The sequence below is a fragment of the Cebidichthys violaceus genome, unplaced genomic scaffold (assembly GCF_023349555.1).
Source record: "Cebidichthys violaceus isolate CVI_PGR_0920_01 unplaced genomic scaffold, fCebVio1.0.p SCAF_19, whole genome shotgun sequence".
NCBI classification, from domain to species: Eukaryota; Metazoa; Chordata; class Actinopteri; order Perciformes; family Stichaeidae; genus Cebidichthys; species Cebidichthys violaceus.
The window spans coordinates 7,564,655-7,589,058 of record NW_027176361.1 but is presented as its reverse complement, the minus strand read 5'-3'; the positions used below and the strand labels follow the sequence as shown (position 1 = coordinate 7,589,058).

The window sequence follows — 24,404 nt, the reverse complement described above, 5'->3', positions numbered from 1 at the left end:
CGGATTACATTTTAAATTAGAATAAAATATAAAGCTGCTTTGCAATCTCGAGAAAAATAAGGATACAGATCTTTTACGTAAAACTACAAAATTCAGAATATAAAAACACTCTTTATGGGGAGAAGTTCTGCTCTCAAAGTATGATTTCAGTACAGAAGTATAGCAGTGAAATGTACTTATTTTATTGTAAGTAAAAGTACACTTTCTGCAGGCTTCTAACATATTAGATTGTTGATATATTGTGTCTGAGTAGCATTTAACTGTTGTAGCTGGTCATGGTGGAGCTAGTTTTAGACCCTATATGCTACTTTAATCCAGTTGTTACCAAACTAGAGTCGGCAACCTCCAAAGGGTCACAAAGTAGAATAAACTCAATTGTGATAAACATTTTTCTATTAATTTTTCTAACATTTCTCCACTATTTGTTTCTTTTGTGAAATAATGGATCATTTGACCTATTTGAACCTCAAATTTGAGTTAAATCTTGAGTGAAGTTAATTTGGAAAAAAATGTCTCCGGTGGAACTGCTCATGACTCATTGACATGAGGCATGACAAGGGCCCAACTAGACGCTGCTGCTCTGTAAAGGGTCACAAGCCAAAAAGGTTGAGATCCAGGTTTAATCTAAATTAAAAGTTTTGTGTGTGTAAAATCTTAATCTGAAAAGTAATTTATAACTAAAGGTGTCAATGTAATGGAGTAAAAAGAGTGCCATATTTTATTCTGAAATGTAGTGAAGTAGAAGTATGAAGTAACATAAAATGGAAATACACAAGTAAAATAATTGTAAAATTCTACATAAATAATTAAATAAATGTAGCAGTTACTTCCCACCTGGGACACAGATGTTCTTTCTTCTGGCTCTTCATGAATCAGTTATGTGCAACAGCTGTAATTCAGTGTTAACCTTCTCTGGATGACAAACATGTGTAAATTACTGTATATCTGCTGAGCAACGAGGGGCACCAACAACAGCAACATCGAAAGATGAGGAGCTGCTAAAGTTGCTAAAGAGGTCTCTCACAAAATGATGTTTCCTGTCCTTAATAGCCATCACTTTCTGGTCTAGACAGCTTTTGAATCATTCTGTGTGATTCACTAATGAACCGGATTCTACAGTCATGGTTTATTTTGTGTGTGGATCAGCAAGTCAGGTTTCTGGTAAACTGGGAATGGGACTTTACCATTTACACATTCATACACTGGTTGCAGAGACAGTACAAAACAAGTGTACCACCTGTTCCTCAGCAGCAGTAAACATTCACACTTACACACTCACAGCAATTTGGGGGTTCAGTAGCATGACACTTCCACATGCAGGGGTCAGGGAATGAATGGCATTAGAATTTACTTTATTTGATAGGTTTGATGCAATTTAACAGTCACAGGACATGAAACCTGCACAGAGAGTTTAAACTATTGCTAGTTTTCACCTCATGTCCCTAGTTAGTCTCTATATCGTTAAACCACACTACTACAAATGTTGATATACAGTTACCACATAACACCATAAATATACACCAATACACCTTTGTAAGTTACAGGACAGAAGGCCTGTACTTCATGGACATTACCCATTTAGTCTGTGCATATTAAATAGAAGCAGTGTTTCGGTATTCATGAAAATAAAAAATACACTTATTTATAATATGTAAGGAATTAAACAATAGTTCCTCCAGTGATCATTGAAATGAACTCCTGTGGTATAATGTGTCCTCATAGTGATGTCTAGCACCTAAGACATGCAGTTTTGTTTTGTTTAGTTTTTTTACATTTTACAAATGTATTACGTGTTTTACTGCAGAATTACTTTGGAATTTTGGGAGATTCATAAATCCAAACAGGTTTGGACGGATTTCTTCAGCGTCTCTCTCCTCGAAAAGGTGTACCCCCCACCCCCCTTCCAAATTAAGCCAATTAGATTCCTCGTCAGCGCCCAAAGGTGCAGGAAGCCACGCCACGCCAGAGCTGCCCCGCCAACCCCAAACAACCCCAAACACACCTACTGTACTGTGAACTGCTACAGTCATTCCGCTGAGCGCCGTCTGTAGGCGGAGGACAGACTTATCTCTTCCACCCTCAGCCTACTTTTACCCTGCTGACGCATGATGCCAAGACACATGGATCTGAGAAAGCGACCGAGGGAGAGCTGGGTATAAGGCACCGCAACAGGTAGGTGTGAGGATAAACGCAGGCTACAGGGCAAAGGCAGGCGGGAGGGAGGGAACAGGCCTACAATTATTCTTGTGAACGTCCACTAAAGCTGTGTGCTTTTCCTTTTCCTTTTGAATTGTGGCCGTCCTGTAAAGTGGAACCCTCTTTCCTGCGTTTTTCGCTTTCTTTCTTTCTTTTTTCGCCCATTTGAAGTTGTGGTGGAGTTATGTTTGTACTGTGACTGTGGGACTAAAACATGATATTGTAATTGTGGACTATCACAATGTTTTTGAAGTTATTCTAAGATGTTTTATGACGCACTAACCTATTGGGTCAACGTGGCTCTGTTTGGCTCCTTTTTTCAGTCACTCCACGTTTCACGAGTCTAACGTGTCTTCAGTGTAATAAGCGGTGTGCGCATTTCTCATCCCAGCGCTGCTGAATGGACTTTACCATCCGACCTTTGTTTAAACATGGGTCCAGGAAGGAAGGCAAGATGTTGGCATAGCTGTTGAGTTGAAAGCCCTGCTATGCCATCAAATTGCCATCTTTCTCTCCCCTTTGCAGCAAAGCCATGGACTTATCTACAGTATAACTGGTTACACTGAGACGTTTTCCACAAAGGGTCCTGTGCTCTTTGTCGTGGATTAATTTATGCTTGAATTGTGACCATTTTGAGTCCTGTGCATATATGATACATGTACAAGTCAGCAGTATTGTCTTAACTATTTCATAACTTTAAAGTAATCTGCCTCTGTGTGACGATAAGTGCGTCGTTTTGTGCTACTGGGCTACTAGGATTACAATACAGTTCACTACAAAATAAAAAAGTAAGCAGCCCGAACAAATCCATTGTTTAATCTGTGTGTAAGCGAAACTTTTTTTATGATTTCTCATGTGTTGGCACTAATTTAATAAACAAAATATGCAATAAAATTTCTGTGGAATATATACTTTCGTTTTGTTGTCTAAATTAATTATTCTAAAGAAATTGTATCTCTGACATATAGATAGATAGATAGATAGATAGATAGATAGATAGATAGATAGATAGATAGATAGATAGATAGATGCAATGCAAAAGAGTGAACGTAACACTAATTTCCTTTTTTTCACACATGTGAAATATTATGATATTGTGACATTCTTATTAATTTCAGCCAGACTGGCCAGCCACATTTTCGACATATGTTGCTTTACCATTATTATAATAAAATCAGGCTAAATGTGAGAAGGCTCAAGGCTGCTAATATTTTCCTGAAGAATAAGAACATGTCCAGAATACCAGCCAACCCTTTTATCCAGTGGTGGAAAGTAGCCTAACCAAGTACATTTACTCAAGTATACACAGTACTTGAGTATTAAGGGCAAATGTGAGGTACTGGTACTTTACTTGAGTATTTCCATTTGATGCTACTTCACAAATATTATTCTTTTTACTACACTGCATTTCTATTTATTTATTTAAATAATTTGTTCTATTGAAAATATTTTTTATACAGATGGTACATGTATAACATATGATGCATTGTTATATATTTATGTACCCAGCACTATATAAAATCATTCTTGACCATTAAAATGCTGCACACACATATGCGTTATATTAACCCATGAGTCCTTCTGCATAATGCTCTTTAAATACATTTTGGTAAAAGCACTTATGGACTTTTATTGTTACAAAGGACTTTTTTTGCTACTTTTACTAAAGTTAAAAATGATCTACTCTACCAGTACCCTGCACCATTGCCCCTGTAAAAACACACTATGGAAGTGTATTATTGTTGGTCCCCAGACTATCAACCCTGTACATGATGTAGGTTAATTCTAATACATGTAATTTTAAAGCTGAAATGATGACATAATGTGTTTCTGAAGGCTTGGCAATATCAAGTGTGTATATGTACATGGTAGTGCAATTAAATGCTATGTTTATTCATTCTAACATGAACTAATTAATAAAACGTAACTTTAGAAATATGAGCTAATGTGTGTACAGTTCTGTTTTTGTCTTTCAGTACACTAAATGAAATACATTTAAATATGCTTTATGTATATGATTTGTATTGATTTATTCCTGCCAATGTATTAGCTTAACAATTTTTAGTGAAAGCGTATTTTTTATTTGTTGCAACAATAAAAATACCATTTAACTTAAAAACAATTATTAAAATTAAAACTTAATCAAAAAGAAAACATTTTAAATTAAATGCTGAATTATAAACTGACTGGCTCACCATTCTGCACAACATGATTATTATTATTATTATTATTATTGATATATATATATATATATATATATATATATATATATATATATATATATATATATATATATATATATATATATATATTATGTGATGGTCACATGAACAGCTCTCCGAGATCATGTGGCTTTGTGCCATAATTGTTTTTAGGAATCATGGTTGAACGGAAGGAATTAGTGGTTGTGAATGATCAAAAGTGACTGAAGTTGCACTGAGACACACCCCTCAGAGGCAAGGCTACCATGGAGGGACGATGGATGTAAAGAAGCTGTATAACGCATAAATAGGGCACTTAAACTAATGAAAAGAAAAACAAGTTTTCAGCAAATGATTATATGTGTGCTCTACAAGCTGAGGCAGGATAAACGCCACTGTGCTCATGCAGAATAACACAACTGCTTCAGTCAACTATTGGATGAATTTGAGAAGTTGTAATGATAGTCACAGAAAACCTGCTACAGGCCTGCTGAGAAAGGACAGGAGATGCACGATCAGGGGAGACATTTACATTCAATTAAAAATAGAGTGGGTACTGGGAGAAATGGATTGGGAATAATGAAAAGATTAGGGCTCAAAGCAGCAGGAGTAAGGCGGAAGTGGACATGGCATGAGATGTTTGGTCATTAGAGTCCCAGATAATAGGATTTAGGAAAACACTGTAGGAGTTAACTTGCTCCAGAAGATGGCAGTAACGCCCGAGCTTCCGTTAAACCCTAAAGAAGAAGACGAAGAAGAAGAAGCTCCTTCCTCCTGTCAGTTCTCACGTCTGTTGATAGTCTGGAGGCGGGTTGACGGTACGAAACACGGAGAGTCTCACAGGAAAGCTGTGAGGTAAGAAGATACGTTAACTGTCGTCTACCAAAAAGTGCCTCATTGAAGCCGTTCCTCGCGTGCAAACGCTAGCTCAGCAGCTGCTAGCAGCGTTGCTCGCTTTGCCAAGAGGTGGCCTGACTAACCCGGGTGTATATACAACTGTTACCATGCTAACAGCCAAAGTTAGAATTTTTTTTTCCTTTTTACAACTTCTGTGGTTGTTTAACACTGGTACTACACGAAGATACATGTTGGTGTTTCTCGTTGATGGTCTGCAGTGAAACCTTGGGTTAGCAAATGAGGGTAACGTTAGCAGAACCATGCGACGTTATGGCTGCAAGTCTCTGTTATACATTACCCATGATGCAACCAAAAACATATTTATTTTTTTGGTTGCAGAAATTGCTGGTAAACATCCATATCATTCAAAGTTTGTAACATAGATGTGTTGTCACAAATAGTCTACAAGCCCAAACCAAGGTTACCATTAATGACATATTATGTTTATTAATGAATTATTATTAGATCTCAAAAAATAATGTGACAATAATATATTGGCTGATATACTTAAACAACTCATAAAAGTCTTTTAAATTAGTTACACTAAGTTGGATATTTACAGCTGAAAAATAAACTTGTTTGCTTTCAGGTTTCTCTTTCTATCTTTGCTATTTTGTCGCGACAATTTCTTGTTACTTATAGGCCGACATACTGTATATGCCAATATCTGTGATGAGCTACAATCTGGCTACACTGAATAGAGGAAAGGCAGATATTGGAGATGATTTGATATCATTGTTTTGAATGCTAGTCTTATATTCTACTTAATTGTAGAATATAAGACCAGCAGTACAATTTAAGATAAGTGTTTGAGAGAGAGTTGACGGCTGATGTTAACACGAAGCTGTTTCTTTCACAGAGATGAACAGTGAGAACTTCAGCCTGAGTGAGAAGATAGTGTCGACCTCTTACGTTCGACAGGGGAGCCAGGCGCGCCGTGGCCATGAGCAGCTCATTAGACACTTACTGGAGCAGGTAAAGTCTACAGCTGCCCTCAAAGTCACTGCAGTCACTGTAGAGCCACCCACTTATCATGTTGTGTGTGTGTGTGTGTGTGTGTGTGTGTGTGTGTGTGTGTGTGTGTGTGTGTGTGTGTGTGTGTGTGTGTGTTACAGGGTAAGTGTCCAGAGGACGGGTGGAGCGAGAGCACCGTAGAGCTCTTCCTGAGCGAGCTGGCCGTGATGGACAGCAATAACTTCCTCGGCAACTGTGGCGTAGGAGAGAGGGAGGCCCGGGTGGCATCCAGCCTCGTGGCAAGACGGCATTACAGGTCCAAGTTTGACAATCATTAACTTAACGAAACACCATATTTGGATGCCTCAAATTAAGAAAGCCGTTTCACGGTTTCTGTTGTGACATCCAGCTGTTTTATGCAGGTTGATCCATGGCATCGGTCGGTCAGGTGACATTGCTGCTGTTCAGCCCAAAGCTGCAGGATCCAGTCTGCTCAACAAGCTGACCAATTCTGTGGTGTTGGACATCTTAAAGCTCTCAGGTGTGTACATCTTATCATTCAACCTAAAGGACATTGTGCCATGTAATGTTTTAATTTTTTGTCACTTTTTAGCCACTGAACAGTTGATGTGTTATGACTAGAAATAAGAATGGTAATCTTAAGAGTCTCCTCCAGTCATTTAGTTTTGCAGTTGGAGGATTCCCAAAAGACAGATTGCAAAAGAAATTGACAAAATTGACGCAGCCGAGGCAGAGATATTCTTACTTTGAGTCCCTGGTGTTGGTGAAGCTCCACAAACACGGGTTCCTACATTTCCCACAATGCAACTCGGCACATTTTAAGTCTTAAATCCAAGCTGTGATAACTCTGATGACATCACCAGGCTGAGTATCAGTATGGTGATAAGTAAACTGAATTCCAAGTGAGAAATTGGAAACTGTCCCTTTTTGAAATTAAGGTTTTTACTTATAAATAGAAATAATATAAGCACACTTTGTTTTTTTCTAACAGGTGTCCGGAGTGTGGCGAGCTGCTTTGTAGTTCCCATGGCAACAGGGATGAGCTTGACGCTGTGCTTCCTGACTCTCCGCCATCGAAGGCCCAAAGCGCGCTACATCGTCTGGCCTCGCATCGACCAGAAGTCCTGTTTCAAAGCCATGATCACAGCAGGTGATGACGACATCGACACCCGATGTCCTGTCGCCCTTACCTCCTGTTCACAGACCACGCCGGTGTCACAAACATGGTGGCAGATAGCAACCGTGGGGGAGATATTTCTTAAATAGTGCCTTGTGAAGTGTCTGTTGATGGCAGACTAAATATTTGCACTTCTTGTTGGCTTCTTTCTCACAGACGCACAGTAACACCTGAGGGCTTTCGCTGTCTCTTGCTCGTGTCCGTCTGCTTTAACAGGCTTCGAGCCGGTGGTGGTGGAGAATGTTCTCGAGGGCGATGAGTTGCGGACAGACTTGGAAGCCGTTGAGCGCAAGATCGAAGAGCTCGGAGCCGAGAACATCCTGTGTGTTCATTCAACAACGTCCTGCTTTGCCCCGCGTGTCCCCGACAGGTAATATACATTTTCATTTACCCCTTTAGAGTTTTCTAGATGTCACAGTGGTCGATTTAAAAATACAAGCGAGGATAAGTCAATAATTATCTTGTCTTATAGGCTTGAGGAACTGGCTGCTGTGTGTGCCAAACATAATATTCCCCACATAGTTAACAACGCGTACGGCGTACAGTCGTCCAAATGCATGCACCTCATACAACAGGTTAGTGCGACTCCTCCTCGATGCTTCTCTCATTTGTATTTTGTAAGCGCTAGAATACTCCTACTCGTCTTCGCTTGTGATTGAACTGGAGCTCAGCTCTGAATATAAAATGTGTGATTTGTAAGCGTCCTTTCTGTCATCATGAACTTTACTCATTTGTGGAACACACGGTGGTTGCTTAGCTTTTCTTGGCGGTCTTTCATCAGGGGGCTCGTGTTGGAAGAATCGACGCCTTTGTCCAGAGCCTGGACAAGAACTTCATGGTTCCAGTAGGTGGCGCCATCATCGCAGGTTTTGATGAGTCCTTCATACAGGAGATAAGCCAGATGTACCCAGGTGAGTAGTAGCAATACTATGGCTGAGCTACATAAAGTCAAATTAAGGAGAGGATTGATTCAAATAGTAGATAAGTGGATGTGTATTAAATTCTGTTTCTTTCTGGGTTTTTTTACTTTTCTTATTTTATTGCAATTATTCTCTTCATATGACGAGCACATTGACATCTGCAACAGTGAAAATATGATGAATCTAGGCATATGAAGCCAGTAATGACATAATGAATTAAGTAAATCCATGATCATTAATTCATGATAATTATTACTGCCATAGTTTTTCAATCATATTTAGTGAGAGTAGGCCATCATTAAGGATGGGTATTGATTGAAATTTCCCAGCATCAATATGATACATTAGTTCTCGCATCAATTTAACTTTATTTTGTTGAAAAGTCCTGAAGAAAATCCTGTCGTATACTTAAAAAAAAAAACATTTAGTCTTCGCACAAAGCAGCTGTTCAAGAACTCTGTCTGTATAAGACATAGTCTATAATGTACTGTATGTATGTACAATTATGATTTTAGAGGTTAAGCCCGTCAATTTTCTAAATGTTGTTATTTTACTTATTACTAATTTATTTAATTATTGTCATCAAATCCCATGGAAAGACGTTAAGCAACAATGCAATAGTGCATTTCTCAATATATTTTTATATAATGGGACTATTTTCTGTGGCAAATTTTGGTGGCTTGTGAGTATTTACAACATTAGGACAGTGTCTGAGGGATTGACCCTGAATAAACTACAACTCCCATGTTCATCCTAATGCAGGAACGCTTCACATGTATACTTATAATACGGTTTGTTTGCACACAGCCAACTCTAGTCTAGTTCCTATTGCGGCTCAACAAAGCCACTTGTTGGGCTTCTCTGTCCAGGTCGAGCATCGGCTTCACCTTCCCTTGACGTCCTCATTACCCTTCTCACTCTGGGAGCCAGCGGCTACAAGAAACTCCTGTCGGAAAGAAAGGTGAGAGCACGCACACATGACCTTTTTATGATCAAAGATATAGTCAGTCACATACTTCAGGTCGGGTGTGATTGCTGCAGGATGACACGAACAATATGGATGGTTATAAAAACACTGCGGCAATGTCAGTCCGAATATGTTTCTGTGCGCGCTGTGTCAACATATTTCCCCTGAAGACAGGACAGCTTACATAAGTTGTATTGAATTGCAGTGGATCGCATGCTATGACTGACTGCGTGTGTGCTTTGTAGAGGGAGGAGCATGCTTTAGGAAGATAAAATTGATCCAGAAGTTTCAGAAAACATCCCCTGGTGGCTCCCTGGTTTAAAGCTCGCTCACAATGCAGCATCCCCCTCTTCAAACGGTGGGCACTGCAGCATTCTCACGCCTCCAAACTGCTCTGCCATGAAAGCAGTGTATAAGTCCTGGACTATATTTGTGTCTGTTGACGCTCAGAACTGTGGAAGATACAGAAATACATTTGTCTTCTATAGTGTTCAAAAGCTGGAAGAGGAAATTTTTCAGAAAGAACTTCAGGTGGATTATATCGAGTTTCCTGACGTGCTCTATCGTAAAACCCCTCAAGAATACAAAGCGTACTCACGAACTGGACCTAAACCCTAAAAAATGGCACACTTACAGGACGGCATGCGATACCCAAAATATGATACCGACTGTAGCAGAAATATACATCTAGGAAATACCTCTGGCCTCTGGCATGGACCGAACCCATCAAGGCTTATTGATTTCTCTTGGTCCACATTCTGCATAATTAATGTACAGGACCATTTTTCCATGGTGTCTGCAGAACTGAGTGATTTCCTCACATCCCCCCTCATGGGGTCAAAAGCTTTAAATAATTCAGACATTTCATCTGTTGAGATTAATTTACAGCCTCATGTAACCACTTTTTAAAAGCCATTAGACGATGTGTGTTTTTTAGTTGAAATGGGGTTCAGTCATCACACACACACACACACACACACACACTTATTGTATGCAGAGTCGTAGCCGGTCACCCTCCTCTCAAGTCACCCATTGTTATAAGAGAACAAGAGACACTTAGAGACACTTGACATCATCGAAAGGCTCTTTGTGTTTGACTCATGACAGCGAAAATATTTTCCTTCTTGGATGTTTTCAAATGAGGAAGGTATGAGTCAGCAGATTATGCAGTAGACACACACACATACACACACACACACACACTGTTGTAGAGAGCAGATCCTTTTAATGTGTGATGCCTCACTTGGGAATCTGGTATCCAGCAACAAAAACACTGCTTTCTGTTGTTGTTGTTGTTGTTGTTGTTGTTGTTGTTGTTGAGCAGCTTTCCTGCCTGGCCTGTGCTCATCACATCCGTGTCCGTCGCCCTTATTCACTGAACTAAACACACTTTGTCTTCATTTAAACATGTTTAAACCTCAGGATTAAAAGCATGTGTTGCGCCTCTCCTGCCTTTTGTAATTGATCCCAGAGGGGAGTGTGTGATGAGGGTGAAGGTCCTGGCCACAGAGGGAGAGGAAGTGCTTGTGCTGAAGCTTGGAGGGAAACACACACAGTCAGGCATTAAAGAGGGGGGGGGGGATGTGAACCGGTCTGCTCGCGGGTAGATTTGCTTGATTAAGCAAAAAAAAACTCAAGGCTGCTGCTGCTAAAATAACACTGGCAGATTGTGAGAGGAGCATTGTGCTACTATTTATAGTTCTGTCTTTCCATGCCTCTTCTCTGTGTCTGCATGTCCTGCAGGAGATTTATTTGTTCCTGGCCCAGGAGCTGAAGAGTCTAGCCTCAGCACATGGGGAGAGATTGCTTCACACCCCACATAACCCCATTTCACTGGGTAAGCTCAATTTACTGGCTTTAGACCAGCAGATCTGCACACTGTATGTTCTGTCCATGAAAGCTACATTTCTGACCCTATATTCGTACATTATTTCTTTAATCCTGAATATTTCGTCTAGTCGCTTGTGTGTTTATGTGTTCATTGGGTGTGGCTCCTCTCTCCTCCAGCCATGTCTCTGGATGGTCTCCAGGCCGACAGTGACAAGGCGGTGACTCAGCTGGGCTCCATGTTGTTCACCCGGCAAGTGTCGGGAGCCAGGTAGGAAAACCTTTTTTTTTTTTTTGGCCACAATCTGGCCTGGAAATGGAAACATGGGGAGGTGACGGAACACAAGAGGGGGTGGAGGTGTCTGTGTCCACCATTGTGTGTGTTGGGGAGTGATTCCACTCATCACAAATGTCAAAAATAGCTTTGTCTGCATCCTCCAAAAATGCGTGGATGAGCTGTGCGTTTGCCAAACAAAATGGCCAGTGGCAGTCAGCAATCAGCGAGATGGATCTGCTGGATCTGGCAGAGAGGAAACTACTTTAGATGATTAGACCGCCCATCCTATCGGCGGCCGCCTCTCAATTTAACGACATGTTTCCACTGCGAGCCACAGAGCGGTGTCGTCTCCTCCGGGACAGCGACACACACAGACAGTCACAGCCATGTTCTCGCTCCCTCTGGTCGGGCTCTTTCCAAGCAGGAGGGAGGGAGATTTGTCAATCCTTCATTGTTGCCTTCTGCCTCATGGCTGTAAAAGTACCGACAACGCTTTTTGCCGTTTTCTTTTTCCATTTTACCATCTAAATATTTAAAATATCCCAAATGAATGATTTATTTGGGTCATTATGTCATACTTGTTTTGTGTTGTTTGGGTTTTAACGCACTTATGGTTCAATTGCATTAAAGAAACATCGAACAGCCCCCACACTTCCTTTCTTCCTCCCCTGATTCCTTCAGTGAGTATGTGAACATTGCTCTCATGGCCAGAGTGCAGAGCTGACTCGAATCTCTCCTCCTCGTATCGCAGTAGCATGCGTAATAACATGCATTGACTTGTAAGATTCATGCTTCAATGACACACGTGATGCACGTTTAATTTATGAAGTATTTTCAGTGCTTGAGAGGCAGCTGTCTTTCTTCACATCAACAATGTGCTGTTCCACATATTAAAAGAGATCTACATCTCATTACAATGCGTTTCTCTACCACAGTGGTCGCTCTCATACACAGTCTCTAATCGCTAGCGGTAATTATTTTAAAGTGAGTTTAAGCTGTGCTGACTTTACTTCTAGAATGAAGCTTTTAACTTTGCAAAGACAACAACTAGCAACAGCTGACTTACAAGTTGAATCTTTCTCGTTAAGTCACATGCTAACTCCCGATGGTTACCTGGCCAGATCGGATGCCAGCAAGTCGGAACAATTATGATCTCCATTATAGAAACGTGAGCTTTAAAACTGCCATAATCAATATGAACAATGGAGCTCTGCACCCTGCAGTCTTTCAACTCATTGTTTTGGTTTTCCGGTTTACTGTCACTACTCTCATTGTGGTCGCATTGAGCTTAAAAAGCTCTAAAAAAAAAAAAAAAAAAAACACGGTGCACCAACAGACGAACAAATTGTTTCCTTTATCAGCTTATTTCCCTCAGGACTGGGTGGAGACAAAAACAGAGCTAAGAAGAGAGTGACTACTGGACAGAAACATATCACAAACACAGTTACTTTGAAAGTCACATTGCATATGTTATTATGTATAACTGAGAAAAGATCATCTTTCAATCTGTTATTGAAAACAATTGGAATATCACTTATTAGACTAGTTTGCTGATGCTTAGCTTAGTTAAGTTTAGTTTACTACATATTTTAATTGAAAGACTAGGGTACTGTCTTCATCTGTAAAAGACTAAATATTTATCTTGACTTGTTTGTCAAGAGAGTCGCGTAAGCTTTAGCCAGGTCACAGTAGTTGTTTGCCATGCTGAAATATTCAGTATTTGACCACACTGTCTCTGTTTTTCCACCTGTGTTTCTAGGGTAATACCGCTGGGCAAGGAGCAGACCATAAGCGGACACAGGTTCCGCGGCTTTATGTCCCACTCTGAGGCATATCCCTGTCCCTACCTGAACGTCGCCTCAGCTGTGGGCATCACTCGGGAGGATGTGACACTGTGCATCAAAAGGCTTGACAAGTGCCTGAAGACTCTGAAGAAAGAGGGAAATGCTGCGAAAAGTAGTTCCCCAGCTGTCCCAACGTGCCAGGAGGACACTACTGGAGAATGACTGACTGAGCTGAAATGAGAACCCTTTTAAAGACAAAGTGGTTTGTACTTAGTCTGAGCCCTCTGCTGCCTGCACTTCCCTCTTGCCCTGATTTGAACTGTGTGTGTGTGTTTTTGAATGTCTCTTGCTGATGGATTATCAATCCAGACATTGTAATAAGGTCAAAGCCTTGAGCTCAGCGAGCAACAGCTGGCGATACAAACCAAAATGACTGACGCTGATGTCCCTGATTAATTCTCTACTCTGTGAAGGTGTGTCAGTAGATAATGTAAGGACACGAGCTGCATACAAATGCTGCTTGGGAGCCTATTGCTCACTACGGATCTAAAGCTAGACCAAAGCATCCGCAAACACTTGCGTTGTTGTCTGTGTATGTTGAAAATGCTTTACTGAATTGTGAATTTTGGACTCAAAATAGATGGATGGTGTGTCATTTCTCTTAATTAAACCCATCTTTAGCAGTTATGGGATGAAATAAACAAGGAAGTATCAGTCTTGCAGTTTGAAAACGATGCTGGAGTGTTAGTGATTGTGATCGCTGATGTTAGGCAGACACGTGGTTGTGCATTCTATTTTAAGAATACATTAGGCTGCTTTTCCACTCATTGCTATGTGAAACAATATAGCTCTGTGATGTAGTATGTTGGGCCATGTCCTCTGCAGTGTGTTGTAATGTGATACCAAAGCCATTGAGCCATTATCCCCATCTGAAGCCGGTGTATTGGATTAGCTCATTTACTTTCAGGCTGTGGAAGCGATCGCAAGGATCACGTAATCAATTAAGCACGGCAAGTATAGATCACTCCTGTTTAGTAAAGGAAATGTTTGCTGAACCTGTACATGTATAGAGCATTAGCAATTTAAGAGATGTGTAGTTAACTGTTATACTGTAGTTTACTGCTAAAAAGCGTAGGATGGATTTGGATTTCAGTCAGAACTTCACCAGGGGAGTCAATCTTTAATCAGGTTTTCTTCAGTCTTCTGTCTTATTCCCTCTGCTCTCCAATCTCATTCATTTGTAAGCAGAGCAGGTAGGGCCCTGAGGCACGAAAATAGACTCACTGACTGAAGACTAATCTATGTTTTGATACTGCACCGTCCAAGTTCAGAAGAAAAGCTCAGGACACGCATGTGAATGGATGCTGCTGCATGTTTTTAGTTAGTTTTTAGTTCTTGTGCGTGGAATAAAACTGGAACTTCCAGCTGCCACAGTTGATGCGATGTCTTTGCCTCGGGTCCAGCAAATTACACAGTCAGCACTTATCGCGTTTTTTTTAACAACGATTGGAAATGCAGGTGTTACTGCATGTGTAGCAGCAGCAGAACCAATCCTGCCAACAGCCTTTCAAAGTGGACTGGAGTCAGATAGATAAGGGTGCTGTATCGGCACACTTTAACTGTTCCCAGGCTGTACTGAACCACTAACAACATATAGTGAGGAAAAACACACTGTGACGGCTCTGCTACAGGGCGGCACTCTGAAACGCAGCAGTGGCATTCACAAAACGGCTATTTTCTCAATCTTGTCTTCTTCTGTTGCATCAGATCCAGTCAGAATCAAGAAAAAGTCAGCTGTGGATGAATTGATTCTGAATGTGGAACGGTATATATTTGATATATAAGCTGCCTCTTCCTATGCAGAGCTGTTGTACAAATGCTGTGTTCTCTTCTCTCTCCAGTGCCTCTGACCAGTTTGATAGGTTTCCCCATCTTTTGCTGAGGTTGCAGCGATGCTGTGGGGATCGAGAGAGTCAGACCCACTTTTTCGTGCTGGCCAATTTTAAAGGAACTCCCCTCTATTGATCAAGTCTGCTGCAGTGTGTAAATTAGACGAGGGCTGCCGCTGAGAAACTTGCACACGGCATCAGTCCTTTTTTTTTTTTTTTTAATGCAATCCAGTTACCGGTGTGATCAATGTGTCAGTGTCAAGCATTCCAGTACGGAAACAGCTCAGGAAAATCAAACGGCGATGATTACGGTGAAATCAGGCCTCATCATGACCCAAGTAAGTTGGTTTATCATTAGCATTTAAGTGTCTCTTCATCTTGAAATGGTAAAAAAGACGTGTGCAGCCTCGTGGTTGCCTTCAACCCAAATGATTGTTTACCTTTATCCCTCCTCACCAAAATAGACTGACTTTGAACATTTCTCTTAAATCTGCACTCCACACACTCAATCATAAGTCTTAAGTACCCAAGGGATGCTGCTGAATGACAAACGGCCCTTCGCTCCTGGCTTTCAGCAGCCGCCAGGTACAGTTCAGTGATGACGGAGTGCCAGAGTGGCACAAACAGGGCCACAGATTAACGGAGAGGGTCATGGATCACCAGACTGGTTCCATGGGGACATTACACCTGGCTGGTATATAGGGACCAACCTGCGGCAACAATCATGGCCTTCTCAACTTCTGACTAAAAAAAATAGTCATAAGTCTAGTCTAGTGTGTCATGTTTACTTTTGTATCATACTATGATGATGATGATGAAAGGGAAGTTTGGGGTCCCCTGCTGGAGCTGTTGCCCCCGCGACCCGATCCCGGATAAGCGGTCGAAGATGAGATGAGATGAGACTATGATGATCAAAGAATGTACAATTTTTCATGAAATCGCTTGACAAAACCATGAAATATTCTGGCGTATGATCAGAAACTGGACTTGTGTTTTCATTCTGTTTTAATTGGCTCAAAAGCCTGAAAAAGCCTCAATGATGTCTTTGTTTCCCACCAGTGTTATACAACGTTTGCAGTGATCTGTGACTTGTGTTGTTGTGTAAAAACTGAATGTGTGACGATTTGATTGTGGCAATTACTTGAATGGGTTTTCTTGTTTGTCGTATTGTTTTTAAAACTGTATATGCTGCATTCTGCATATGCGTGCAGCCAATCAGACAGCCATTGTATTTAGTTTTAGAAGCACAGCTGAGCAGAGGCGCTGTCCATGGTGCTGCAGTTCTGCCTCAGTATGAAGGAGGGGTACTGTACAGCGTACTGTATGTACAATGTCCCTCATAAAACAGTAAATCACTTCCTGACGTCTCAGCCGAACGGCTTCATAAAGAGACTTTTACATGATCTAAATGTTTTGAACAAATCCATATTATAAAACACTGCCAGACATAAAATTGGCAACAAAAAAAATGTGCACGTGTGAATAACTGACGTCGTTCGAAATTTATTTTGGAAGTCTATAAATGTATGTCACGCGGTGTATCTTATAATGAAACTACATGTCGGTAAATGCAAACTATATATAAAAAAAAGCCATGTTTGAAATGCTTCTGTCAATGCAACAATAACGGGTATGTGCGACGTACCAGCTCATCTGTGGCAGCCTAATAATGACATTTATTTTTATTTTATTTTTTTCCGACGTATGGTGCATGGTTGTTTAACCAACAGTTATCCGACTGGGGCTCTGACTTAATAAATAATTAAAGTGGACGGAGGGGAGCTGCAGCTGATTTGCTGATGTCAGGGAGCCAGTGCAGCATTTTCATGGTGCAGGGTGTAAACGCGCGGTGCCATCTGCCTCGATCGGTGCTCTCAGCAAACCTCACACATGCAAGCCCGGCAGGAAAGATGCCGCCAACTCTCAAGATTTGGGCACTGTTTTCTGTGTCGCTCTGCTTCCTGTCTCAACCGGGTCATTTGAAGAAGGTTTTCCGATGTCCTTCAACATGCAGCTGCTCCAGGGAGTCCATCATCTGCGTCGGGTCCTCCTACGTCCCGAGGATTAGCCCCAACGACGTCAGTTCTTTGTGAGTAGCTCTACATATGATGTTCTGTTTGATACGCAGCAATGTAGGCTTCCTGAATTATATTCCTGTTGTCCATAAGCTGTATTTTTTTTACAATGTGCAATATATTAATAAGCTGATGTTGAAAGGCAATGCAGTCCTCTCTCTCTCTGATTGATCACTTTTCAGCATCTAATTTGCTTTTGGTGGCTTTCTGTTCATCGTTGCTGCTTCTTCCTTTCAGGAGTCTCGTCAATGGCACTTTCTCCGAGGTCAAAGAGGCAATGTTTGCTCACATGCCATCCCTCCAGCTCCTGTAAGAGTACTTCAACAGCATATGTTTCAACTGTGTTATGAGGATTTAGGAGCTGCCCTTACCTCCAAGCAAAGGCGCCTATTTAAAACAAACCTATGCAGGTTGAGTTCAGAACAAATTGGTGACTTTCAAAACTTAGAAACGTCTTTAATGTGGGGGATTGACATGACAAACGCATCAGGCTGTGCAGCCTAAACAGGGTAGAGATCTGAAAGTCCAAAGCTGCAATACACACAACAAACCCTTGCTACACAGACATAATAAACTATGATATTGGCATGTAGCGTGACTTTATGAAGGCTTTTATGCTATTGAAGCATGTACAGTAACTAGCTGTCTGTTGTGCATTAGATACAGTGAAGCAAAGTCTTTTTGGTGCACGTTAAAGCAATCAGCGGTGAAGGTTTTAAAAGGACACATGGAAATGAATCATGGAAATCTAGTCCTGAGCTTTCAGTGCAGTCTCATGCCATATTGTACTTCCCAGAGGCCATCAATCTACTGTGTTACTCCACTAGCGATAGCTGTGAAACGGCAGAAACAAAGGCGTGGCAGATATAGAGCATTTAACCAGTCATAGCACGTGATGATTTACAGCTAGAACTGCTTATTTTTATCACCATTCCCCTTTGGCTCTATTTTGCTAATTAAATGTGAAATCACAATCTAAAAAATGTCATCTGTTCTTTTTAGACCGAGGCATAAAATGGTACATTGTGTTGGCAGCCAGCATTGGTTCATGTGTATTTTATTATTCGTTACAGGCTTTTGAATTCCAATTCTCTGACAACTGTAAGGGACGATGCATTCTCAGGCCTTCCACATCTGGAGTATCTGTAAGTTCTTCATTGATTTATTTTGATATTAAAGTAATGTAAAGACATTGAGTGAAGTAGTGTAGTTACTAAAACATGTCCACATTCATTTAATCGGTAGTAACTGGAATGAAATGCACACTTCAATCTAACATAGCGAAATAGTCTTCTAAGTGTTGTTATGGGCATGAGGTTAGTGTATGTGGTTGGATGTTGGTCTTTCAGAAAGTGAACGAGGCAGGAAAGTATCAACTGTACGCCCTCTAGTGGTTCAATGTGTTCCAGAATAGATTTGCAAACCAATTTCTAAAAGAATATTACAAATAGTATCAGTGTTGTTGGAAGCTCTATGGGCATTTTTGAAAATAATGTATTTATTATAATGTATTACAATCCTCAAGATCAAACTAAATTTTTCCAACAAATGTATATTTGCTCATCACTAAATCCAACATGCATTGTTGTTGTTATCTTCCACAGGTTCATTGAGAGTAATAAGATGGAGACTGCAGCCAAATATGCCTTCAGAGGACTCAGGGACTTGACTCACTTGTATGTTCCAACATTTAAAATCTTTATCAAACACTGTTAAAATGTCTTATTTGTAATATTTGTTTGCTACGGTGTTTTTTTTTTAAATGAAGCAACTGGACCATTTTAAGTGATGCTTATTAGTTCACTGTTTTATTAGGATTAAGGTTAACGGTGATGAACCTTAAATATTACTTTTACTTCTCCACAATATGTGAATTATGTTTTCCATTTTCTTATAAAGGAGTTACTTGTAAAATTCTTAATACGTGCAATTTCCTGTATTGAGTCATTGCTGTTATTTCTAGGTCTTTGGCTAACAACAACATCAAAGCCTTGCCCAGGGACCTCTTCATTGACTTGGACTCACTGATAGAGCTGTAAGTTAGTCCCTCAGTTAAAAGACTTGGGGAAATAGTGCAATGCCGTTTGTTTTGTTCTTCATAATCTTTGTCAAAAAGGTATCCTGGGTCCCATGCACATCATCTTCATCTTCCTTTTTAAATCTTCTAAGGCGCCTTCTAGCTTGTCTACTTGTCTTCTCTGCAATGACATACAGTACTCCTCTTCTGCAGGGACCTGCGAGGCAATGCCTTTGAGTGTGACTGCCGTGCCAAGTGGCTGATGACGTGGCTGAAGAACACCAACGCCACAGTGTCGGATGTCGTGTGTGTTGGGCCCGAGGACATGAAGGACAAGCGCCTCAATGATATGACCAGCCTGCACAATGAATGCATCTCAACGGGTGAGAAACACCTGAGCCAGCTGGCCTTGTCTCTATCAAAAGTGGCATCAGTATCAGGAGACTCAACCGGGTCATCCAAAGGAGTGTTAGGAATAGGCAAAAGTGTAGTTTTCTTAGTTTATCCCTGATATGTAATGTATTATTATTAGTTTTTGGAGAATTTCAATTCAGAATGTGCCTTTCCACAGATTTTGTCCTCCATCAGTCCGTGGCATCTGAGTCTCTGTCTGTTGACACATTCAACTATAAGAATGACGTCTATGTGACTATCGCTGCTCCCAGCGCTGAGAGCTGTATGGTTTTCCAATGGGACCACATAGAAATGAACTTCAGGACTTACGATAACATCACAGGTACGGCGATGCTTTCACAAACTGTCTCATAATACCCTGGTTGAGAGTTTACCCTCTTGTGTAAAATTGGCCTGTTTATTTCCTTTTCCCTGTCTTCCAGGTCAGTCCATTGTGGGTTGCAAGTCAGTTGTCATCCAGGACCAGGTGTTTGTCATTGTGGCTCAGCTCTTTGGTGGTTCCCACATCTACAAGTTTGATGAGGACCAAAGCAGGTTCAGCAAGTTCCAGGACATTGAGGTGTCCAAGGTCTCCAAGCCCAATGACATTGAGGCCTTCCAGATTGCCTCTGACTGGTTCTTTTTGATTGCGGACAGCTCAAAAGCGGGCCTGTCAACGCTCTACAAGTGGAACGATAAGGGCTTTTATTCATACCAGTCCCTGCATGAGTGGTACCGCGACACAGATGCAGAGTTTTTGGACTTGGATGGGAAGGCCCACCTTATTTTGGCAAGCCGCTCACAGGTGCCTGTGATCTACCAGTGGAGCCGGAGCAACCAGAAGTTTGTCCTGCAGGGCGAGATCCCCAACATGGAGGATGTTGTGGCTGTAAAGCACTTCCGTATCAAGGAGGAACTCTACCTGGCCATGACGCGCTATATTGGTGACTCCAAAATTCTGCGTTGGGGTGCCAAACAGTTTGCGGAGATCCAGGCCTTGCCCTCGCGAGGCTCCATGATTCTCCAGCCGTTCTCATTCAAAGACCGTTACTACCTGGCCCTGGGGAGTGATTACACCTTCTCGCAGATCTACCTGTGGGATGATGAGAACAAACTCTTTGACCGCTTCAAGGAGGTGTACATCCAGGCGCCGCGCTCCTTTACTGTGGTCGCCACTGACCGGAGGGACTTCATCTTCACCTCCAGCTTCAAGGGAAACACACAGATCTTTGAGCACATCATCATTGACTTGAGCTTGTGAGGGGCTGTGCTTTATTTCCCCTCCTGCAATCGGAACGTCTTCCACTAAAAAATTTGTGAAAGGAAAAGAAAGGACCAGAACAGACTTAATGTACTGTCAAATATCAATTCTTCCTTATGTTTCTGTAACAAATAAGAGCTGGGTCAAGTGGTGTTTGGAATCCTTTTTGCTTTTTAAAGTTTCCTGACTATTTCTCAATGGCCTTGTTCTAATATCTGTTTCTCATGGTCTCTCAGAGACCCAACCATTTCTCAAAGACTAAGAGGAGGCTGGTATTCTCCTAAAAACCCAGCTGACATTCCTGAGGGTGTATTTCAAATATAATTTGATCTATTTGGATGTATCTTTCAGTTAAGTATCCCCTGTGCTAAAGGTTTTATACCCCCAAAAAATATACACCAGTACTCGACAGAACAAATTGTTTTACTAATATTGTTTTATTCTCATTTGGGGCATGTAAAAAATGTGGTTGCTCATCTATGTGCAACTTACCTCATGTCCTCATACTGTGTGGTAATGTGCAGTTTGTTGCCTTATCAGCATTGGGGTGCTGTGTTCTGATGGGCCCACAGTGCCTCCATCTGGTCGTGATAAAGTATCACACCCCTTTGCTTTTTCCATACAGGGAATGTTTTGAAAGCACAAACCTTTAATTACCATAGCCGATACCCCAGCCCTTAGAGTGAAGTTGTATTATTACTGTATGTGCTATAGGTTATATTGCTCACAGTAAAAAAAATAAGAAGTGGTTTGTTGTTTTAGGAGGTGAAATATTCAGGAAATTCTATAGCTGAAGCCTTTTTTGGACAAACAGGAGAATGGAATAACCTTTTAGTCCAGAGTAACTATAGGTGGCAAAGCCAATAGAAGCCCTTTTCATCCATTTAGTGTTGATATCAGTGCAAAGTTAACCTACTGACGAGTTTGAAAAAATAACCACATTTGTTGGACTACTGACATCATTTTCTTTATAGACTATAACTAAAAATAGGCTCTTCACTGCAGAAGCCAGTGGACTTATATAAATAAATTTGATAAAAGGACATAATTTAACTGTCCAAAAATGAAGAAAACAAAATGTTTATGTAAATATATTCACTCAAGTTGAGAGGCTTTTTTCCATCTGTCCGTCATTCTGTTCTTACTAATACTGAATGTTGACTTGACAAAATGTACATAAAACATGGACTGCAATGCCACTACCTGTTCGTCACACAAAAACCTGAACAGATCTTTCCACTTACTCTGAAAAGAAAAAAATAATAACAGCTTGCAAGAGCATGACATTCAAAAAAGGGTGTTTGCTAAATTCTTTTAGATGAATTTATCAAACTCTGAAGTCTAAAAGTACTCCTGCTCATTAAGTGAATGGTATTGCAAATAATGAAAAACATAAAGGAATATGCAAGCTTTACAACATGCAGATTCTTTTGTATAATTTAGTTTTAAGCGTATTGAATGTTACTCTCAAAATATACTGTAAATCGAATTATTTGAGTATCAAAATAAATGTGTAAAAGTATGATTGTAAGAAGTGTTTTATCATTCATTGCCTTAAAAAAAGGCCATTATGATCTTAAAGCTGCAATCATAATGACAAACACACTGTAACTTATCAAACAACTGCAGTCCTTCTATGCCCCATTGTTGTATTTGTGTCTTTACCACAAAGAGCTTTGAGTTTGAATATGTTATCTTTTACTGGTGTTCAGTCAGTATCAATAGAGAGATTGTTAACTATTGTTGATTGTCGGTGGAAGCAAATGGACTGGATTTACCTCGATGCACGGGGAAGCATAATAAATGGACTCTCATTCTACAAAACGAAGATCTTGTCTGTAGATGTACTAATGCCACTCGCATCAATGGTAAGGCTTACAACCAGTGCGTCTACCAGGTCACTCCTGGGAAAGTTACCTCAGTAGCTTACAGTAGTAGACTGGGCTCCTTTATCAAATCTGAGTTTGCGACTGAAGTGTCACAATCTGTTAAGCAGAACTTCTATGCGGATGACTGTTTGAAGACCTCAGCCGGGCTTCAACCTGGAGAAATGGATCAGCAGGAGTCATGTTGTTTCGTAGAAGGGCCATGGACTTAAAGGAGCTGGATTTGGACCGAGACAAACTTTCAGTGGAGAGAGCCCTGGGTCTGCAGCAGTCACTTCGCTTGCCAAAAGGATGCAGCAAGAACTCTGTAGGAGAGGTTGTGGATGGGATTGGTGCTTCACATCAAGACATCTTATACCAATGGAAAAAGTAGTTGGAGCACTTGGATCTGCTGGCTGCATTCAATGTGGACAGGTGCCAAGCCATGCCAGTAGACTGGGATGGCAGTGTTATACATTTGTTCGTTCTACAACTTTGGTCTAGAGTGAAATATGTCTATAATTTGGTACAAATATGCATGGTTCCCAGACAGTGTATCTTAATGACTGTTGATTCTCTGACTTTTCATCTAGCCCAGAGAGACTTCTAAAAACACAGACATGTTAAATAAATAATGATTTGATTTGAGATGATTTGCATCGCTACCTAGACAGATACATAATCACTGGCTTTCTTACAAATGTCAATTGTTATCTTAATTTTGGAAAAGAGCCTCGAAGTAAAGTTTCACTCTGGCTATAAATAAAGCAAGGACAGGACAGAACTACTGATGCCAGCCAAACTCTGATATAGAGTTTAACATCCAGGACCAACTCCTACACAGTAGGTGCCGGTCCTTAACGGGGTTTTTTCTAACATAACCTGAAATATTGTAGCTAACAGTATGCTCATGACTTTTGAAGTAACGCTAGGTGTAGCTGGCCAGGTATACATTTTCGGTTTACAGTACATAACATAACTCTAGATATTCATTATTGTTTTGTGTTTCTGAGCATATATCATGCACGCTGCTTTGACATGTGGAGAAATCCCAAACATACCAGGCCTGTCTTGCCTTGTTAGGGTTGCTAAGCTCTGATTGGACAACTGCTTTTTGGATGAGGGGTTTAGCGAAAGGTCAGTTTCTATCTCTAACATCATTTTCAATCAGTATTATGTGATATTTTTTTAAGGGCCTGTTTATCTTGCAATTTATCCTGAAATTAACAATTTTTCTGGAGAGTTGAATATTTGAAAAGGATTGGCAACAGGGAGGAGGTGGCAAATTGTCGAAAGGCTGACCGGAATCTGGTTTATTTGGAAAAAAGTGCCAGATATGGATCCTTCCAACAGTGAAAAAATAAGGTGACTACAACATAGGAACTGTAACTTTTGTATTCCCAAATTTCAATTCTTGACTAATCATTTTTGGCATTCGACCCGAGTTGGTCCGGAAGATGGATGCCAAGAACAAAGCCTACCATGTCCACACTCTGGGATTACTGCGTTTAATGCAAAACCTGCATGAGCACTAGTAGGTGAAAGTGACTCTGAAACAATAATTATACACTTTAATATTTGTATAGTATTTTTTGTGGTTCTGTCTTTTTACAATATAAAAAACTACATGTATACAACACACAAGCCTTAAGAAATGTACATTTTTTCACATACTTTGATATT

General features: G+C 40.7%; 2 protein-coding genes across 2 annotated transcripts; both read left to right on the top strand.

Annotated features, from left to right (window-relative positions):
- The first annotated feature begins 5,155 nt into the window (after positions 1-5,155).
- Positions 5,156-13,955, top strand: sepsecs (Sep (O-phosphoserine) tRNA:Sec (selenocysteine) tRNA synthase). The gene is made up of 12 exons (XM_068713460.1): positions 5,156-5,252; positions 6,154-6,269; positions 6,410-6,564; positions 6,671-6,789; positions 7,261-7,419; positions 7,663-7,816; positions 7,919-8,021; positions 8,228-8,357; positions 9,236-9,327; positions 11,077-11,170; positions 11,341-11,431; positions 13,197-13,955. The coding sequence occupies exons 2-12, from the start codon at positions 6,156-6,158 to the stop codon at positions 13,441-13,443; spliced, it is 1,458 nt and encodes a 485-aa protein (XP_068569561.1). The 5' UTR covers positions 5,156-5,252; positions 6,154-6,155; the 3' UTR covers positions 13,444-13,955.
- Positions 13,956-16,731: 2,776 nt separating this feature from the next.
- lgi2a (leucine-rich repeat LGI family, member 2a) lies at positions 16,732-22,378 on the top strand. The gene is made up of 8 exons (XM_068713459.1): positions 16,732-17,199; positions 17,423-17,494; positions 18,259-18,330; positions 18,790-18,861; positions 19,149-19,220; positions 19,416-19,585; positions 19,774-19,938; positions 20,039-22,378. The coding sequence occupies exons 1-8, from the start codon at positions 16,910-16,912 to the stop codon at positions 20,854-20,856; spliced, it is 1,731 nt and encodes a 576-aa protein (XP_068569560.1). The 5' UTR covers positions 16,732-16,909; the 3' UTR covers positions 20,857-22,378.
- Positions 22,379-24,404: the final 2,026 nt, after the last annotated feature.

What these genes read in the sequence shown, in the direction of transcription:
- sepsecs (XM_068713460.1), top strand. Translation starts at nt 6,156, where the DNA reads ATGAACAGTGAGAACTTCAGCCTGAGTGAGAAGATAGTGTCGACCTCT. An exon ending in TTAGACACTTACTGGAGCAG is followed by an intron (nt 6,270 to 6,409) that starts GTAAAGTCTACA and finishes TGTGTGTTACAG; the next exon opens with GGTAAGTGTCCAGAGGACGG. An exon ending in GTGGCAAGACGGCATTACAG is followed by an intron (nt 6,565 to 6,670) that starts GTCCAAGTTTGA and finishes TGTTTTATGCAG; the next exon opens with GTTGATCCATGGCATCGGTC.
- lgi2a (XM_068713459.1), top strand. Translation starts at nt 16,910, where the DNA reads ATGTCAGGGAGCCAGTGCAGCATTTTCATGGTGCAGGGTGTAAACGCG. An exon ending in CTTCCACATCTGGAGTATCT is followed by an intron (nt 18,331 to 18,789) that starts GTAAGTTCTTCA and finishes TATCTTCCACAG; the next exon opens with GTTCATTGAGAGTAATAAGA. An exon ending in CAATGAATGCATCTCAACGG is followed by an intron (nt 19,586 to 19,773) that starts GTGAGAAACACC and finishes GCCTTTCCACAG; the next exon opens with ATTTTGTCCTCCATCAGTCC.